Here is a 21,484-nt window from a genome sequence, read left to right as displayed (position 1 = left end):
GCTACACCTCACCTCCAACAAACCACAGGTGAGGAGATAATCTACAAAACAGACGGGAAACTGTTCATCCTATGCTGCCTTCATTCCAAAACCAACCGACCTCAGTCATCGAGCATCAGTATGCAGACGATGCCTGCGTGTGTGCTCATTCTGAAGCTGAGCTCCAGATCATGGTCGAGTCCTTCTCCGAAGCATATGTGATAATGGGTCTTTCACTAAACACTCAGAAAATGAAGGTCCTCTTCCAACTGGCTCACACAGCACAACACCTCCCCCTGTCAATGGTGAGATCCTGGAAAATATGGACCATTTTACCATATCTTGGGAGCCTTCTCTCAGCGAAGGCAGCCATAGATGACGAGGCTCATCATTACCTCCAATGTGCCAGCTCAGCCTTCGCCTGACTGAGGAAGAGAGTAACTGAAGATCAGGATCTCAAACCCGAGACTAAGACCATGGTTTACCGGGCAGCAGTGATCCCTCCACTCCTATATGCTTTGCAGGCTTGGACAATCTACAGCAGGCACTTAAAGCACTGGAACAGTACCACTGGGGGTGCATCCTCAAGATCCTCCAAATCCAGTGGCAAGAATGATGGTCCAATAGCAGCATCCTCTCCCAAGCCAACCTGCGCAGCATCAGGGTGCTAATCACTCAAAACCAGCTCTGCTGGGTGGGGCATGTCGTTCATATGCTTGATTTCAGACTTCCAAAGCAGCTGTTCTACTCAGAACTTGGTTGCGGCAAGAGACTCCCAGGAGGACAGATGAAACGCTTTACAGATATCCTCAAAGCATCTCTGAAGAGATCAAACATCCCCCTCGATGCGTGGGAGTCCCTGGTTCACGACTGTCCTAGATGGAGAAAGCTCATTCAGGAAGGCATCATACACCTCGAGGGAACATGCAGAGGCGAAGTTGAGGCATCAGAGGGAGCGCACAAACCTCCAAACTACTCATCTACCTGACCCTTCAAGCACCACCTATCCCTCTTGTGGCAGAGGCTGCAGATGGTGTATTGGACTTATCAGCCATCTCAGAGCCCATCGAACCAGAGTGGAAGCAAGTCATCCTCGATCGCGAGGAACTGCATAAGAAGGCTTTCCAGTCATTGATAATTGATCAAGAACAGAAACACTATCCTAACCCAGGCCCTCTAACTCTCCTTGTGCTCTTCCGGTTTGCTGTGCGGAAAAAGGCAGTTCCGTTTCCTGCATTACCATAGTTGAAAAGTACTTCTTGGTTGTAAAATGCTTTGGGCCATCCAAAGGTCATGAAAGGTGCCATCAAGAGAAAGACCTGCATTTATATAGCATCCTTCATGACTCCAGGAGGTCCCAAATCACAATGAGCTACTTTTGAGGCTTTGTCACTGCTGTAATGTCAGAAAAGTGGCAGCCACCTTATGCACGCAAGATCCCACAAACAGCAATGTGATAATGACTAGATAATCTGTTTTAGTGATGTTGTTTGATATTGGCCGGGACACTGGGGAGAATTCACCTACTCCTCTTTGAAATCACAGAATTATTAGAGCGCAGAAGGAGGCCATTCAGGCCAGCGTGTCTGAACTGATTCTCTCTGAATGAGCAATTCATTTAGTGCCATTCCCCGCCTTCTTTCCGTAACCCTGCACATTCTCAGATAACAGTCTAATTTCCTTTTGAATTCATCGATTGAATCTGCCTCCACCACACTTAGGCAGCACATTCCAGACCTTAACCACTCGCTGCATGAAAAGTTTTTCCTCATGTCACTTTTACTTCTTTTGACAATTACTTTAAATATCTGCCCTCTTGTTCTTGATCCTTTCACGAGTGGGACTAGTTTTTCCTGATCCACTTTGTCTGGACCCCTCATGATTTTGAATATCTCTATCAAATCACCTATTAGCCTTCTCTTCTCCTAGGAAAAGAGTCCCAACTTTTCCAATCTATCTTCATAACTGAAGTTCCTCATCCCTGAACCATTCTCATGAATCTTTCCTGTACTCGCTCCAATGCTTCTACATCTTCCCTAAAGTGCAGTGTTCAAAATTGAATGCCATGCTCCAGCTGAGGCCAAATTAGTGTCTTAATCAAGTTCAACATAACTTCCTCACTCTTGTACTCTATGCCTCTATTAATAAAGCCCAGGATACTGTATGCTTTATTAACCACTCTCAACCTGTCCTGCCATCTTCAATGACTTATGCACACATACACCTAGCTCCCTCTGCTCCTGCACCCCCTTTAGAACTGTATCCTTTATTCTACATTGTCTCTCCATGTACTTCCTACCAAAATGAATCACTTAACATTTCTCTGCATTGAACATCATCTGCCACCTGTCTGCCCATTCCACCGACTTGTCCACGTCCTTTTGAAGTCCTACACTATCCTCCTCCTCAGTTCACAATGCTTCCAAGTTTCATATCATCTGCAAACTTTGAAATTGTGCCCTGTACACCAAGGTCTAGGTGCTTAATATATATCAGGAAAAGCAAGGGTCCCAACACTGACCCCTGGGGAACTCCATTACAAATCTCCTCCAGCCTGAAAAACATCCATTAACCACTACTCTTTGTTTTCTGTCAGTCAGCTAATTTCGTATCCATGTTGCTACTGTCCATTTTATTCCATGAGCTATAAATTTACTCACAAGTCTGTTGCATGGCACTGTATCAAATGCCTTTTGAAAGTCCATGTACACCACATCAACAGCATTGCCCTCATCAACCCTCTCCGTTGCCTCCTCAAAAAACTACAAGTTAGTTAAACATGATTTTCCCTTAATAAATCAATGCTGGCTTTCTTTAATTAACCTGCATTTGTCCTTCCCAATTTGGTGATATAAAAGTACTTCTTTCCTTGAATGTGGTGACCAGAACTGGACGCAATACTCCAGCTGAGGCCGACCTTGTGTCTTACACAAGTTCGACATAATCTCCTTGCTCTTGTACTCTATGCTCCTATTAATAAAGTCCAGTATACTGTATGCTTTATTAACTGCACTCTCAACCCTTCCTGCCACCTTTATGCACATATACACCCAGGTGCCCCCACTCCTGCACCCCCTTTAGAGTTGTATCCTTTATGTTACATTGTCTCTCCATGTTCTTCCTACCAAAATGAATCACTTCACATTTCTCTGTATTGAACTTCATCTGCTATTTGTCCACTCATTCCACCAACTATGTCCTTTTGAAGTTCTACACTATCCTCCTCACAGTTCACAATACTTCCAAGTTTTGTATCATCTGCAAATTTTGAAATTGTGCCCTGCACACCAAGGTCTAGTTCATTACTATGTATCAGGAAGAGCAAGGGTCCCAACACTGACCCCTGGGGAAACTCCACTACAAACTTTCATCCAGCCTGAGGAACATCCATTAATCACTGTTAAACAGGTAGATGTCCAGTAGCCAAAATCAGGAAGCAAATGACAGCCTCTGACCCACAACTGTTTATATTGGCAATTCATAGTTCAGTCCAAACATCAGTTCCCACTCTTTCCTTCTGTACGAACTCTTTGTCCAGAGGCAAAGCTCCAACTGGCCAAAGACCCAGCCCTTAAATACAAAACTATAATGAGCAACACCTGCTCTCTATTAACACTGAAATGAGTCCTGTTTAATTAAAGGGACCAGCATTTACAATCTTGTCAATCACAACTCTCTGTTTTGTATCCATGTTGCTACCGTCCTTTTTATTCTTTGGGCTATAACTTTGCTCACAAGTCTGTTGTACAGCACTGAATCAAATGCCTTCTGGAAGTCCATGTACACCACATCAATAGCATTGCCCTCATCAACCCTCTCTGCTACCTCTTCAAAAAACTCCAGCATGTCAGTTAAACATGATTTTCCCTTGACACATCCATGCTGGCTTTCCTTAATTAACACACATTTGTCCATGTGCCTCTTAATCTTTCCCCAAATTATTGTTTCTAGTAGTTGCCCCACCACCAAAGTTAAACTGACTGGCCTGTAGTTTCTGGGCTTATCTTCACATCCTTTTCTGAGCAAAGGTGTAACATTTGCAATTCTCCAGTCCTCTGGCACCACCCCCGAGTCCAGGAAGACTGGAAAATTATGGCCAGTGCTTCCACAGTTTCCACTCTCATTTCCCTCAGTATCCCTGGATGCATCTCATCCGGTTCTGGTGCCTTATCAACTTTAGATAATTCCTCGTTAACAACTTAAAATCCTTCTGTTGTATTAATTACTTCATCTTTCACCATGGCCTGGGTAGCATCTTCTTCTTTAGTAAATACAAATGTAAAGTATTCATTTAGCACCTCAACTATTCCCCCTGCCTCCATGTGTAAATCCCTTTTTTTGCTCCCGAACTGGCCCTACTCCTCTTTTTACCAATTTTTTTCCAATTTATATGACTTATAGAAGACTTTGGGATTCCCTTTTATGTTAGCTGCCAGTCTCTTTTCATTCTCCCTCTTTGCTTCCCTGATTTGTCTTTCCACTTCCCCTCTGAACCTTTTATATTCAGCCTGGTTCTCCATTGTATTATCCACCTGAGATCTGCCATAAGCACACTTTCTCTTCTTCATCTTAATCTCTATCTCTTTTGTCATCCAGGGAGCTCTGGATTTGTTTTCCCTACCTTTCCCCTTCGAGGGAATATACCTGGACTGTGCCTGAACTATCTCTTCTTTGAAGGTAGCCCATTGTTCAGCTACCATTTTTCCTGCCAATCTTTGATTCCAATTTATTCGGCCCAGATCCATTCCTACCCCAAATGCTGCTGTGGGATTTTTTACAACCATGCGAAAGGGCATATGGGGCCTCGGTTTACTGCCTCATCTGAAAGTACAGCACCCCCTCAATATTGTGATGGGAATATCAGCCTAGAGTTTATGCTCAAGTCTCTGGAGTCTATATAAATAGAAATCTTTCTCCTGCCTTGTTGTACATACTCGATCATTGGTGGAACTTGTTCAACATGTTGAGAAAGCAGTACCCAAGATTTAGTACAAAACTAATGGTTTCCAACACACACACACACAGCGCTGGGTTTTGTGTTGCCAGTGAAGCTCCTGGGGCCGGGCCAAAAAGGCAGGGGGAACCACACTTCAGCCTCTTCGAGCCCCCACCACCAGCCCGGTGTGATCCTGCTTTGCTCCAGAACCGACGTGTCCGGTGCCGGGATCTCCATCTCTTTAAAGATGGGGACCCCGCCTCCAGGAGCTGCTGGCCAATCACAGGGCTGGCAGCTCAGCAGTACCGGCAGTACTTCCAGGGGTGGTAGCCACTGAGGGTACTGCAGAGGCTTTGGACCTAGGCCCAGCGCTGCAGCCCTGCACCCCAGGTAAGTGAGGTAGGGTTGCCAAGGCCAGTCTGGAAAGCCCCAGCAAGGGGGCGTGGGGGAGGTGTGGGACGGTGGGTGTGAGGTGCAGGCGGAGGGGTGTCCATGGAGGTGGAGGTTTTGCTACTAGTGGTCCTCCTAGGCCAACAGATTGCCCATGGAGGAGGGATCCCCCCAAAGCTCTCAGGGAGGGCACTTTGTATTACCAGGCACTCTCCCCATATGGCGGAGGCATCCCCCTTCGTTGGTTGAATCCCAGTGGCCAGGGCAAGAGGCCCTTAAGTGGCTGTTAATAGGCTACTTAAGGGCCTCAATTGGCCCCTGGCCAGGAAGGCCGCTGTCAGCCTATCCCGTGCCCGGCAAAATCGCTTGACGATGGGGAGGCTACAAGCCCTCTGCCTCACACTTCCCGTTGTGATTCTATGGGCTCCTTTCCTCCAACCCCCCTCAGGGGGGCCCATAAAATCCAACGACACACTCTCTCACACACACACACATACAAACACACACAGATCTCGGAATTCTAGAATGTCTCATGTGCCAAAAAATATTGACTGGAAGGAACAAATCCTAAAAAGGAGTAAAAGGTAGGGAATGGTTGAGTTGAATGCCACAATAAAGGCTGGCCAGGAAACAGAGTCGTCTAGGTTGACATTTAACTGCTGTATTGAGAGACTGCCACATTTTTGAAGGTTCTGCCTTTTGGATGAGATGTTAACGTAAGCCCCATCCACCTATTAAGGTGGATAAAAAAGATCCCATTGGACTAGTTGAAAAGGTATAGGGAGTTTGTGTAGTGTCTGAGCATACCTTCCTCAAAAAAAAAATCCAGTCAAACAATCATTCATTTCATTCGCTGTTTGTGGGATTTTGTTGTGTACAAAGTTGCTGCCCCATTTTGTTACATAACAAAAGTAATGCAGGGAAAAATGCTTTAGAACATCCTGAGGATGTGGAAGAATATATAAAAGCAAATTGTTTCTTTCTTAGTTACAATCCTTGATACCATGGCTCCAATTTCTAAGTCTTCTCTGGCCATAATCACTTTCAGCATGACACTGAAGAGATATTGACACAGTGAAATGATTTCCAGCATGTGGACAATTCTATTTCAGGTACTTCCAACATCCCTTCACAGTCCAGGGATTTTTTCATTGTTGGAAGCTCTTATAGGATGGAAATAACCTATAATTCCTGTATTTTGATTTGATCTGTGATGCCTCCTCCACTTCAATATACAATCTGTGCTTAATGGAAGATTTCATCAGCACACCAATCTGCTGATATGCAACATTGGCAAAGCAAGGCAAAGCAAAGCAAAGCTCCTTGTCAGTACTGCTTACTCAGGTAAATCTCCCCTCCATCACTGCAGATAATCTAGATCAGAGGTTCTCAACTGGGGGTCCATGGCCCACTAAGGGTCCGCGAGAAGATTTCAAGGGGTCTGCCACTGTCACCCTGTGGGTTCTCCCAACACCATCAATGTAGCCCCCAAACCAGCTCAGCTCTTTCTGACCGATTGGCAGTCATCACAGTCAGCACAATGTCAGTCATGTGTCCTCTCTCACGAGCCAACAATTCACTTACCAAGTTCAACGTTAAAACTAAACTGCCAGCAATATTTTGAATACATTTTGCACTGTTTAGATCCAATAATAAAGGATTATTTTATGACTGTGTTATGTTTGATTTATTACCGCTCTCTCCAAGCATTCTGCCCCCTCCCCCAACCACATGCTTCTGCATGGTGTGAGCCAACTGTTCCGTTTGAATTATCAGTGCGAAGGGGGGATAGAAATTTTAATAGAGAGAGGGCTTCCGGTATTGAAACTGCAAAGCAGACCTTATAGCAGAATGAAACATTTGAGTGGGAACTATTTAGGCACCCGTCAGAGGCAGCAGGAAGCTACAGAAAGAGGAAAGCAGGTGAGGAGAAAAGCCTGTAGAATCAATCCCTCTGAAGACAAAAATCAGGCAAAAGCAGGACCTAAAAACAGTCAGAAAAGCAAAGAAAACTGGAAGCTATGGGCGCCCTGTTAATTCTACAAGTAGAACATCTTGGCACTGGTGTTGCTATTAACAGTCAGAATTATGTAGGGGGAAGTGGCAGGCACAGACTGCAAAATCAGTCTCCAAGAAAAAGACTAACAATTTATTCAAACATAGAAAGAGGGGATAAAAACAAGAAATGCTGGAAATACTCAGAAGATCTGGCAGCATCTGTGGAAAGAGAAGCAGAGTTAACATTTCGGGTCAGTGACCCTTCTTTGGAACTGAAAGAGGGGAAACTGAAGCAAGAACAAGGGTGTGTAGTTGTTCCAGTCCCGCTGTTGTGCTGGAGGGAGGCGAGGAATGTTGGTGATGCCCTGGAGCTGTGAGGTTGTTCGAATTGTGATGTCGAAAGGACAGGTATGGGGATCTGCAGCTCAGCTGGTGATGGGTGACAGGTAGCTTCATAATGCCTGATAGGATGGTCAAAATCGATTTAAAAGTAGCTTTCAAAAGAGAATTGTATAAATACTTGAAGGAGAAAAAATTGCAGGGATGTGGGGATAAAGTTGGGAAGTGGGACGAACTATATTGTTCTTCAAAAGAGCCAGCACAGGCTCGATGGGCTGAATGTTCTCATTTTGTGCTGTGCTATTCTTTGATTCTATTCTATTGGAGAGAGTGAGGGCTCCTGGCACTGGAGGCAATGAGGCTCTGGGCACCCAAGATAGTGAGGGCTCCAGGCACCAGAGGCAGCAAGGGGTCCGGGCACCGGAGGCAGTGAGGGCTCTGGGCACCGGAGGTAGTAACAGCTCTGGGTACTGGAGACAGCAAAGCCTCCGGGCAATGGAGACAATGAGGGCTCCAGGCACCAGAGGGAGTGAGGGCTCCAGGCACCTGAAACAGTGAGGGGACCGAGCACCGGAGACAGTGAGGGGTCCAGGCACCAGATACATCAGTGACCCGAAACGTTAACTCTGCTTCTCTTTCCACAGATGCTGCCAGACCTGCTGAGTGGTTCCAGCATTTCTTGTTTTTATTTCAGATTTCCAGCATCCGCAGTATTTTGCTTTTATTATTCAATTGTATAGAACCTTGGTTAGACCACACATGGAGTGCTGTGTGCAGTTTTGGTCCCCTTACCTTAGGAAGATTATTATTGCCATAGAGGGAGTGCAAAAGAGATTCACCAGACTTGTTCCCAGGTTGGCGGGACTGTCCTATGAAGAGAGATTGGGGAAATTGGGCCTGTATTCTCTAGAGTTTTGAAAAATGAAAAAGGTGATCTCATTGAAACCTACAAAATACTTAAAGGAATAAACAGGGCAGAATCTGGTAAGATGTTTCCCCTGGTTGGGGAGTCTAGAACCGGGGGACACAATTTCAAAATAAGGGGGAAGCCACTTAGGACAAAGATGAGGAAAGATTTCTTTACTCAGAGGGTTGTGAATCTTTGGAATTCTCTACCCCAGAGGGCTGTGGAAGGTCAGTCATTGAATATGTTTAAAGCAGAGATTAACAGATTTCTAAATATAAATGACATAAGGGAATATGGGGATAGTGTGGGAAAAAGGCATTGAAGTGGATGATCAGTCATGATCATATTGAATGATGGGGCAGGCTTGATGGGCTGAATGGCCTACTCCTGCTCCTATGTTCCTATGTCCTATGTTCCTATATGTATATAACACAGGAGGGTGACCTCAGAAGCTGAGAACCCCGATCCAGACAATACAGATAATGTGAACTGCAAGAAATTATTTATCAGCTGCTAGAGCTTCTTAAAGATTTAATTAGCATTTCCTCAATATACTTCATTATCTAACTGTAACTGCTATAAGGCTTGGCCTTCAATTTCCTGATTGTGCACATGAATAATAGACACACAGGGAATGGTCCCAAATGTTGGCGGAGATCATTCACACGATCACAGACAGATTCGTAATTAAGTCCAATGTTTTGTCCTTGGTTACTGGCAGGTTTTAAATAGTTTCAGCTGGCAGTGTGCCATTCACAACCTCTTTACTTAGGTTAGCTGATTTGCATAGATTTCAGGTACAGATTTGGATGGTTGCTGGGAACACAATAGTAGAGGGAGTGGAGAATTGTAAATAAGTGTATTTTAATGAAGAGATTCACAAATTGGAGGCAGAGGGCCTGATTTTCCTTCCAGGGTCAGGAAATGGACATCAGGACTGTTTCTGGGTCCAGATCCTGCCCTGGGGGGGTAACAGTCACAGGCCCTGATTTTCAGGTTGGGCGGTCAATTAGCAGCCATGGGATGGGAATGGAGGTGGGTCTGAAAGATTGTGAACCCATATTTAAACATTACTCATGTTGTATATCGCTGTCACGATATTGTTCATTGTTGGTAGCGAAGTTATAGGGTTCTTCACAAAGATCTCGGAGTCTCTGCCTAGCTAAAAATCAACTCTTTATTTACATTTACATTCTATTTACACTCTCCATTAGGATCTCTATCTAGCACTTCTAATGGTGCTTCTAGCTCCTTCCAAGCCTACTGCTCATGTGAAATTATTACCATGTCATCACTACAGTAGGAGGGGTTACTCTCTCTGTTTCAACCATTAACGCTGGGGTGGCCATGAGGGGCTCCCTGCTGTGTTGCTGCCTCCATGCAACTAGTCTGCCCCTAACCCGGTGTGCAGCCCAGGCGTCCTCACCAAACTCTCACACAGCACAGTGGCACAGTGGTTAGCACCGCAGCCTCACAGCTCCAGCGACTTGGGTTCAATTCTGGGTACTGCCTGTGCGGAGTTTGCAAGTTCTCCCTGTGACTGCGTGGGTTTGCTCCGGGTGCTCCGGTTTCCTCCCACAGCCAAAGACTTACAGGTTGATAGGTAAATTGGCCATTGTAAAATTGCCCCTAGTGTAGGTAGGTGGTAGGGGAATTGAGGGAAGGTGGGGATGTGGTAGGAATATGGGATTAATGTAGGATTAGTATAAATGGGTGGTTGATGCTTGGCACAGACTCGGTGGGCCAAAGGGCCTGTTTCAGTGCTGTATCTCTAAATAAATAAATAAATGTCCCTCTACGAGCTCTCAATAAGCTCATCGACAATCTTAATTGGATTCAATACCAGGTCGGGCAGGTTCTTGGAGTCAGTCTCCCCCCACCCCCCCACCACCCCGCCCAGATGAAACTCGCTGGAAATGGGAAACCGGCATGCTGGCCGGCGACACTATTTTCATCACCCACTCACCTTTGTTCCCGCCCCTGGCAGACCTAAAGCCCCAGCCCAGAAACTCGGACAGCTTTTGGAAACCTGTGCAAAGTCTGAGGAGAAAGGGACGTCAGAAGTAAGGAAACTCAAGGTTCAAGCAGGCATCTGTAGGTAAGGAAAAGAACAACCCCGCACCTAACCTCACGTTGAAGGCTGCTGAAGTGTGCTGGCTCCCTGCGCTACTCCATGGTTGAAATGAAAATCGGTCAAATTCTCTACCAGGCGATCGATTTGCTCCAGTTTTACACAGGGACAGAAAGTTGAAAATCTATCTCAATGTCTTGCACACTGAAAATTTCAGGAAATGGTGTGTAGGATAGCCCTGCCCTCAAATGAATATTTGAAGGAAGCACCTGCTTATTTGAGGTGAACATTTTCTATGGAACGTTTGGCCCACCACACCCCCCAAAACCTCCCCACTGCAGCATAAAGTGTGCAAAGTTCTGCTACCAGCCCCCATTTATACCACTACAACTGGCAACTAAGGTATAAAATCACACTTATTATAACATACGTATTAGAAGCAGCAGTGGGCTATTCGGCCTCTTGAGTCTGCTGTGCCATTCCATAAGATCATGGCTTGTGGAAACAACTCCACTTTCCTGACGATCCCTGATATCCTTTGACTCCCTTGTTTGTCAAGAATCTGTCTATCTCTGCCTTAAAAACATTCAATGACCCTCCACTGCTGTCCAGGGAAGAGAGTTCCACAGACTCACAACCCTCTGAGAGAAAAAATTTCTCCTAATCTCTGTCTTAAATGGGAGACCCCTTGGCTGGAATTTTACGTTGAGCGGGAGGCCCCACCCACTGGCCGTAAAGTCGGGGGCAAACCCGCCTCCACTTGGCTGGAGAGCCCAAGTGGAATTTTTCGCTCCCCAGGCCCATAATTGACTTTGGGTGGGGGTTTCACCTCTTCGAGGCAGGAAGTCCTGCCTAATGGAGCTGCCGGCCAATCAGCGGGCCGGCAACTCTTAGTCCCAGCAGTGCCACCGGGAGCGGTGGCCACTGCTGTGTCTACACTTAGCCATCGGAAGCAAGAAAGGATGATGGCGCCTGAAAGATGGTAAGTTTTTGGGGCTTTGCCAGAGATAATCGGCTGGGTCTCGGTGATGCAAGGTGGGGGGTCATTTGTGGCAGTTCTAGGGGGTGAGGGGTCAGTGTTGTGCAGTGGGGGCGGTTGGGGCTTCGGGGGCGGCCCTCCATGGGCACAGGGTGCCCAATCAGGAGGGGCCCCACCCTGCTCACATTAAAGCTGCCAGGTTTTACCTGGTGGTGTACTTTGGTGCCTGTGCCGTTCTGCTGCCGATGGTATTTTAATAAAAATTAAAATACCAGCAGCGGTGGGAGAAAGCCCTTAAGTGACAGTTAATTGGCCACTTAAGGGCTTTGATTGACTTGCGGCAGGTGGGCTGTTCCTCGCCGCTGCCTGCTTGCGTAAAATTGCCGTCGGGCGGGGTCCCCTCTGCCTGCCATTCAATTTTATGGCCACCTGCCCGCTCGTTCAGGGGCCATAAATCTCTGACCCTTATTTTTAAACTGTGCCCCCTAGTTTTAGTTTCTCCCACAAGGGGAAACATTCTTTCAGCATCCACCTTGTCAAATCTCCTGAGGATTGTAAGATCACCTCTCATCCTTCTAAACTCCATTGAATACAGGCCCAACCTGTCCAACCTTTCCTCATAAGATAACCCTCTCATCCCAGGAATCAGTCGAGTGAACCTTCTCTGAATTGCCTACAATGCTATTATATCCTTTCTTAAGTAAGGAGACCAAAACTGTACACAATACTCTAGATGTGGTCTCATTAATGCCCTGTACAACTGTAGCAAAACATCTCTACTTTTATATTCTATTCCCCTTGCAATAAATTACAACATTGCATTTGCCTTCTTAATCACTTGCTGTATCTGCATTCTAACATTTTGTGTTTTTTGTACTGGGACACCCAGATCCCTCCGCATCTCAGAGTTCTGCAATCTCTCTCCATTTAAATAATATGTTGCTTTTCTATTCTTCCGGCCAAAGTGGACAACCTCATACTTTTCCACATTACACTCTGCCAAATCTTTGCCCACTCACGTAACCCACCTATATCCTTTTGCAGACTCCTTATGTCTACTTCACAGCTTACTATCCTACCTGTCTTTGTGTCATCAGCAAATTTAGAAACCATACATTCTGCTCCTTCATCCAAGTCATTGATATAGCTTGTAAATTGTGGAGGCCCCAGCACTGATCCTTATGGCACTCCACAAGTTACAGCTTGCCAACCTGAAAATGACCCATTTATGCCTACTGTCTGTTTCCTGTTAGTTAACCAATCCTCTATCCATGTTAATATGTTACCCCCTATACCATGGGCTCTTTTTTTTTAGTAACCTTTGATGTGGCACCTTATCAAATGCCTTCTGGAAATCAAAGTACACCACATCCACAGGATCCCCTTTAGTCACGTAGCTTGTTACTTCCTCAAAGAACTTTAATAAGTTAGTCAAACACGATTTCCCTTTCACAAAAGTATGTTGACTCTGCCTGATTGCATTGAGATTTTCTAAATGACTTGCTATAACCTCCTTAATAATAGATTCCAGCATTTTCCCTATGACAGATGTTAGGCAAACTGGCCTGTAGTTTCCTGCTTTCTGTCTTCTTCCTTTCTTGAATGGCAGAGTTCCATTCGCTATTTTCCAATCTGATGGACCTTTCCAGGATCTAGGGAAATTTTGGAAATTTAAAACCAATGTATCCACGATCTCAGCAGCCACCTCTTTTCAGACCATATATAATAGAAGTTGTTATATGACTTATATGCCCTCCTGATAGCATCTATACCACCTTCTGAGGTTAGATTGTCTGGCATTTGCTGTTATTTTAATATAGGCACTCTTCATTTTGTATCTGGCTATTAATGTTTTCATTTTTCTGATTGTTGAGCTTAGGCTGTAGTTGCCAGTTGTGGTTCTGTCACTTACATTGAGTACTGGAAGTACATTTATCTATTTCCAGTCTTTTCTGCAGAGGGGCGAGAAAAAAATCAAAGGCCAAAGCTAATCCATACTGCTGTCACTCATCTGGTGATAGCTACATGTAAAGCACAACTGCCAGGTGTTTGGGAGTCAGTCTGGTATCTGGTATAGGAAGCATTTTAAGGGGAAGACAATAATAAGAAGTAGAGTTAGCGAACATTGCAATGAAATTAAAGCTACCTTTTGAATCATCTTTTCCTGGGATTTTTTGAAGTAAATCACTGGAAAACCAAGTTCAGAAGCTGCTATCCACTGCAAAATTGCTCTTAATTCAGAGTCAACGCAGTCAGGGCTCAGGTCAAAATTCAGCACAAGAAAGTCCCTATGGCAGCTGACTGCACCCATTGACAACTGAGACATATTTTCTGCAAAACAAAAGATTCAATGTATTTACAGGCACATGCGGAACGGTTGTCAGTCAGAAATGTATTGTTCTATTATCCAACACAAGTATTATCTTACCATTCAAATGCTCTTGGTTCCCTTTTATTGTCTCCTTTTCACTTATGATTTCACTAGTGAAAAAAAAGTTACATGATTATTTAGAACATACTCCTAATTATCATTTAAAGTGATAGGAGTATGGGCCTCTTTGTAGTTGCCTAATTTTCCTATTTGAATTTAGGTTTGTAGCTTGTATTACTATTTGCCTCTCTTATTGGCACCACTATGGATGTTGAGCTTTGTTTGCAGTATTTGGCAGCCAGAGGGAGTTTTGATACAAAATGTACTTGACCAGGATATTCATTATCCAGGACATATCCACACAAGGACTTGTAGAGCATTATCTAGGCTGACACTTTGGGCTGAATTTTCTGGCAGGAGTTAGCAGCCGGCATCACGCCCATAGGAAGGTCCCGAGCCCGCCCATGTCGTTAGTGTGCCCACTGGTGCAACCTTCTGGGAGGCAGCCTCCTAATTGGCTGCCACCGTGCCAGGTGGGCTCCCGAGACTGCAGGCTCAATCAGAGAACCCACAGCAATGTCAGGCTGGCAGCCCCACCAAGAGAAGTGGGCACTGCCGAGGCAGGCAGGTGAGCATGAGGGCACCTCAACATGGCAGCAACCTCTCATCCCCATGGACCCGACATTTGGACGGAGCTGCCAGGACACCACCTCGAGTGGGGCTGCTCTGATGGCGGTAAAATACCAGCCCCATCACAAAATGGCCCCCAAGTGGGGCCTTAATTGGACTAATTGGTTGCCCGCCTTTGTAGAGCAGGCAGCCAAACCTCTTCCCAGCCTGCCCCTAGGAAAATCCCCTGGAGGCGGAAATACATCAGGGAGCCATCCCGACATGGCTCCCCTCCCCACCCCCCATTTTCCCAGCCTCCAAAACTGTCTCCACCGAGCCAGGAAAATCCAGTCCTTTAATGCACTTCAGAGGATGTACTAAAATGTTGGAGGTCTTGTCTTTTGGATTAAATATCCTGCCTGCCTGTTCACCTGGACATCATACATCTATAGCATTTTTGAAAGTACAGAGGAGAGTTCTCTTGGTATCCTAGCCAATATTCTTCCCTCAACCATTATCTCAATAAGAGATTAACTGGTCACTTTACTGCTGTTTATGGAATTGCTGCTGCAGAATGGCTGCTGTGTTTGCCTACATAACAATAGTCACAGCACAGCAAAGTAATTCATTGAAAGGTTTCAACAGACTGAGGGGCAATATAAATGTAAATATTATTATACTGTTGATAGAAGTTAAAGAGGGAGCAAACAGCAGGGCTGTAGACCATTGCATAACAATGCAATGGTCTATAAAATGTTCAAATAGATTCAGAAGCTTTCTGTGACTCTTGTTCTATAAATAACCAGGTATATCTTAAGTAGTTTGTGAATGATATAGAAATTAAGAATAACAGTATCTGTAATTCTAATTTAAATACTGCAATCTAACTTGTACCAAGTTAGTATTCTTACATAATGAATGAATCAATTGCATGCACATCTTCAATTTTATAACAGGGCTAAAAGGGTAAATTATGGGGACAGGTTGCATAACTAGGCTTGTATTCCCTTGAATATAGAAGTTTAAGGGTTGATATAAGTGAAGTATTTAAGACGATTAAACAATTTGATAGGGTAGATAGAAACTATTTCCTCTGGTGGGAGAGTCTAGAACAAGGGGATATTACCTTAAAATTAGAGCTAGGCCACTCAAGGGTGATGTCAGGAAGCACTTCTTTACACAAAAGGTAGTGGAAATCTGGAACTCTCTCCCCCAAGAAGCTGTTGAGACTAGGTCAATTGAAAATTTCAAAATTGCGATTCATAATATTTTTGTTAGGCGAGACTATGAAGGGTGGATGCAGTTAAGATACAGATAAACCACAATCTAACTGATAGGCAGAACAGGCTCAAGAGGCTGAATATCCTACTCCTGTTCCTATGTATACCAAGTAAAATATATCTTGTACCCTATTTAGATTATGTGCAGTAAATTACATGATTTAGACTCCATAAACTAATTTTGATGATATCAGAAATTTTGTCTGAGAAATTCTTCAGAGCTGCTCCTGCTTCATCTGTGCTACTTTGCCAGAAGTGCTGCAAAAACCCTGTAAAAGGGGTTTCCATCACACTTCTGGTTAAGTAATGTTGGCGGAACACAATCAGCTCTGGGGAATTTCCCAGTCGAAGTACAGATTGAATAATCACAGCAGAACTCTGAGAGTAAATTATAATCTCAGATTCACATTGGCTGATTTTCAATTTGCCACCCGGGTGTAATTCTTTTAGAGTCATAGAGTGGTAAAGTCATTACAGCACAGAAGGTGGCCATTCAGCCCATTTTAATTCATTCTCAGGCTGTGGGTGTAGCTGGCAGGATTAGCACTTATTCTTAGTTCATAGTTGCCCTGAGAGAGTGGTAGCGGGCCTTCTTCTTGATTAGTGGTATGATACAACTGAATAGCTTGCTAGGCTACAGGGCAGTTAAGAGACAACCATGTTGATGTGGAACTGGATTAAATATAGGCCAGATCAGGTAAAGATGACAAGTGTTCCTCCCTAAATGATGGTTGTGAACCAGTTGGGTTTCTAATGACAGTCCAACAGCTTCAATGAACACATTTACTGATACCAGGTTTTTAAAAACTGAATTCAAATTCTCAAACAGCCAGGGGGATCTGAAGTCATTTTTTCTGGATTACTAGTTCAGTAAAAGTTTTACACCAGGGCTGCAAGTTGAAATCAGCATTTACAAAAATGTACATTGAATAGATTTATATAAAAAAATCTCATTTGCTTCCAATGCATCAGAGGGTATTCACTGGTACTGAGTGTGATGGCAGAATGAAATAATGATAAAACTGGCTGTGACATAGAGCTGAAGATATCACATGCAATTTTCTGCTAAGCAGAAATTTACTGTTATTTTCTCATATCTTCATTCTTTTCCAAGTCACTCACTTTTTGGTAGATCCTGAGGTCATTCATTTGTTTCTTTCTGATAGAGTGCTGCTTACTGTTGTTTGACTTGTATCTAATATTCTGTATGTAATACATCATCCTTTTTAACATTATAATATTGAATATTATTTTGTGAAGTTATTCAGCACTAGTTTGTTCTTCACAGATCTGGAGGCCAGTGCTTCCCCTGGTAAGTTTTCTATTTAAACAGCACTTGATCACAGCAAAATATCTCAAAGCATTTTGTGCATCAATTTTGATGAAGTGTGGTCAGTGTTGCTGTGTAAGCAAATACGTCAGCCATGCTAAACCATCAACATCCCAAAAACAGCAATGAGATGACCAGTTAATCTGTTGTTGGTGGTATTGAATAAGAAAATAATGCTTGCCAGGGCAAAGCTCATCTCTGAATAACGGCATGGGGTTTTTAGTCTCTACCTAAACAACCAAATTTTAGTGGTTCGTCACTTCCTTGCTACTGCACTATAATGTCAGCTTAGATAATGAGCTCAAACTCACAAATCCTGAAGTACTAAAGAATAATTTTCATCCCTCTTGTTTTTGAAGATGATTTATGATATCAAACCTGGGTAAAGCAGAGGTTGCGAGGTTTTCTTGATAGGCATCCAGATCCACTAGGCCAAGACTACTTGAAGTGCTGCTGTTCCCATTGCTGATGAAAACAAGTAATTTAAAATTAAACAGGCATATTTCTCCACAATTAAAATAACCTTTCAAAAGAATGTATAATTAGTGGGAAGAATTATCCTATCTCAATGGACAAAACTATTTCTCATTCATTCCTTATTATACAATCCAAATGGATCAAATCACTTCCTATTCATAATCATTGTACTGAACACCTTAGGACATTTTGCGATGTTAAAGGCACAATATAAATGCAAATTGTTGTTGAACCATATTGAATTAACTGCCTTTCCATCTACTTCCATTATATAGCATTCCATTTGATCAATACACAATTCCTCTTAATGTAGTGCATCCCAATGGATTAAACCAATTCCCAGTCATTCCTATTTTATAGTTATAATGGATCAATCCTTAGTTTACTTCTGTTGTTTTGCATCCCAATAAATTAAGCCACTTAATTATGCAATTAAATTGAATTTTAATGAACCAATCCAACTCCCATTAATAGAAAATAAAATGCTGACCCAAGCTTAAGACATTTTGCATTCATCAACTTTGTGAAGCTGAGCTCCCTAAACACAGCCAAATTTAATGTAGCAAACTCAGAATTTAATTACATTAGTGTAAAAATTGCATTCAGTGCTTTCTATTTCTGTTTAAATTGGTTTGCTAACTCAATGATTAAATAGGCCATGAGATAAAGATTTGCAAATTAACTATTTTTACCTTCAGTATGTGCAGTGCAATATGATTTGATAACCCATCAGCAATTTCCACCTGTACCACAGAGCTCCAAATCCAGCTCTAATGAGTAATGACACTGACGGCACATAATGTCTATATGGTAACATTGGTCTACACACCACAGGGTCGATTTTAACTTGCTGAAACCGCTAACTGGGTGTGAACAGCCTCAAAAGGGGCCGATAGACATACTGCCCTATTAATACCACCTTGTCACAGCCCTACCACTGGGTGGCTGAAGTGCCTGCTTGTTTCAGGCAGAGGGCCCCTTTTAATATGTAAATTGATATTCTATGATGTACATAGGACCCTGATTGCCATTTTAGGATAGAAAGAACTTGCAGTTATATAGTGCCTTTCATGACCTCAGCACGTCCAAAAGTGCCTCACAGCCAAGTAAGCAGATTTGAAACATAATCACCGTTGCAATGTAGGAAATGCATAAGTCAATTTTTTGCACAGCAAGGTCCCACAACTAGCAACATGATAATGATCAGGTAACTTGTTTTATGTGTTTATTAAAGGATAAGTGTTGGCCAGGACACTGGGAGAACTCACTGCCCTTCGTTGAGAAGTGCCATGGGATATTTTACGTCCAGCTGAGAGGGCAGATGGGACCTCGGTTTAACATCTCATCCAAAAGACAACTTCATCATTGTAGTGCTGCCTCAATACTATGCTAAAATGTCAGCCTAGATTATATCTCTTGAGTAGGACTTGAATTCACAACCTTCTGACTCAGAGCCAAGAGTACTATCTGAATCACAGTTGACACCTTGGGCTGGATTTTCCACCAGGTGTCAAGACCCCGATGTTGGCCCATATGGGGCTCCCAAGCCCGCCCATATCATCAGTGCGCCTGCTGGCACAACCTTCCCGGATGCGGCATCCTAATTCGCTGCCTCCACAATGGCCATCCTATTAAAGATGGCAGGCAGGTTCCCAATGCTGCAGGCCCAATTAGAAGGCCTGCAGCAATGTCAGGCCGGCAGCCCCACCAGGCGAGGTGTGTGCAGCCAAATAAGGCAGGCGAGTACGAGGGTAACTAAACAAGGAGGTGTTCTTGGTTGCCTACATTGAAGTTATAAACTAAAGTGGCCTGAAGCTGGTAGGACCATCTGGTTGGAAGGGAAACCCTTAAAAAGAACTGTTGAACCCCTCTGCAGGCCTCTTCATGGATGTGGGGAGCTGCAGCTTTTCATCCCCATGGCCCTATCATTGGGGCAGAGCCTCTGGCTCAGATGGCCCCTGACCTTACACCAGGAAGCTGCCTTGATTGAACTGGCAGTCTCAGCACACGGTGCAGAGCTGCTCCCACACCAGTAAGGAGCAAGCACAAAATGGCCCCTAAGTGGGACCTTAATTGCATTAATTGGCTGCCCACCTCCGTGGCCTTCGTTAAAAGGCACTTAGTTGCTGAATGAGGGAGCCGGCATCGGGAAGGGGGGGGGGCCCGCTGAGAGCCCTTGCTACCGATCACCTACAAACCCCCTTTCCCACAACCTCTCACCCTGCAAGACCCCTCCCGCCCTGACCTACATGTGGCCTGGGTCCAACAATGCTACTTGGTCACCACTAGGTGCTTCTCCAGCAGCAGCCATCGCTGCTGCCGGCCTCTGATTGGTTGGCAGCTCTCTAACGATAGAACTTCTGGCGAGTGTATCCTTGATCCTGTGGAAAGCCCACTACTGTACACTGAAGTGCCTGATTGGCACTAGATTCAGTGGGCCTTCCGGAGAAGAGGCAGTGCAGAGATCTTGGCGCCACCTTTTCCGGTCGTCGAGACCCTCATCGCCAGAATAAAATCCTGGCTATTATCCCTGTTGCACTGCTCAGCCATTCTTGCCCATATGCTGCACCACCTCTCCCTCCCATGCATTATGCAGTTGCTGCACCATGATATACTGCACTGAATGATAGTGCCGTAAAGTGAATATTGGTACTTTTATCTTATTCCATTCATTGCTCTCAGTCCAAATTGTCACCCTAAGCAAAACATTGCTCAGAATGCTAATTTTGGGTTAGGAGCAATAAATGGGACAAAACAAAAACACATTTTATAGCACAACAGTCTGAAGAGCAATGAGGTGGGAACCAAATCAGAATGTGAGAAACAATGGGGATTCCTATAGAAAACTAATTCATTTGAACTGACCGGTACAACTGCTGGTAAATGGGTTTTGGAAAGCCCAGTTTAAACATCAAATCCACATGATCACTACAAGCAGTGAGAACTCAAGGTGTTCTCTGCTGTATGTACTTTTTACTACAATATATGTATTTGATTCATGAATGCAGTTTTAACAGCTTGTACCAGTTACTACATACTAGTCCTCTAGTTGGTAATTCTAAAGCTCTGATGCATATTATCCTGGTGATATTATATGTTGCTGTTTTGGAGATATGAGTTTCTACATATGCATCCCATTGAAGAAACTGGTTGTTGGCTTTAATCCTTCACAAGAACATTTTCATTAAAGAACACATGCATGTAGGTTGTATAATATTTTAAGTACGTAAATGGCAGCTTAGACTATGGTGGGACATCAGCATGTAGAATATTTACATCTGATTGCTATCAATCATTGTATTGGTACTAATCTTCATAGTCATACTATTCAATCCTGAGACATCAAACTTCTGTTACACTTCTGTGTTACACCACCCTTTTTACTACTTTGCATAACATGTCATTTTGTGATTAATGGCTTAAGGTACACAAGATAATTTAATTTTAATCAGCTGGAAGGCTGAATAGACCCATAACATGTTGTTATAACCCTACAATGGCCAGGTCGTAAATTTAGATAGCAATCATTAGCCTCTTGTGCTTCACTGAATCAACTGTAATATTCTTTTAATGACCTTTCACTAAGATGAAGATAACTACTGCTATCTTCTGCATGATCCTCTTCATTAATGAGCTGTGACCAGCTCCCCATGCTGTCATCACTGGTGCTCAGACTGCATGGAATCTCATCGGCTGTGGCCTTTTCTGCTGCCACTGGATTCTTCATAAAGCTTTTGGGAGAAAGCAGAAAGAAGAAATTAATTAATTGATGTGCTACTGGATAATTATTTTTTTAAAAAGTCTTCCATGTTCTTATA

General features: G+C 43.9%; 1 protein-coding gene across 6 annotated transcripts in view; it reads right to left on the bottom strand.

Annotated features, from left to right (window-relative positions):
- Nucleotides 1–21,484, bottom strand: part of sphkap (SPHK1 interactor, AKAP domain containing) — a 377,209-nt gene that overhangs the window by 12,586 nt on the left and 343,139 nt on the right. For all 6 annotated transcript variants that reach the window (XM_068042423.1, XM_068042424.1, XM_068042428.1 and 3 more), the window contains exons 8-11: nt 21,242–21,397; nt 17,568–17,654; nt 14,028–14,080; nt 13,746–13,930 (exon numbers count right to left, since the gene is read on the bottom strand). In XM_068042423.1, the coding sequence (XP_067898524.1) occupies nt 13,746–13,930; nt 14,028–14,080; nt 17,568–17,654; nt 21,242–21,397 (481 nt within the window). The remainder of the gene's footprint in view (nt 1–13,745; nt 13,931–14,027; nt 14,081–17,567; nt 17,655–21,241; nt 21,398–21,484) is intronic.

Source organism: Heterodontus francisci, chromosome 11 (assembly GCF_036365525.1).
Source record: "Heterodontus francisci isolate sHetFra1 chromosome 11, sHetFra1.hap1, whole genome shotgun sequence".
Lineage (NCBI taxonomy): Eukaryota > Metazoa > Chordata > Chondrichthyes > Heterodontiformes > Heterodontidae > Heterodontus > Heterodontus francisci.
The sequence above is the reverse complement of the archived record's forward strand: the minus strand, read 5'-3'. Positions and strand labels throughout refer to the sequence as shown.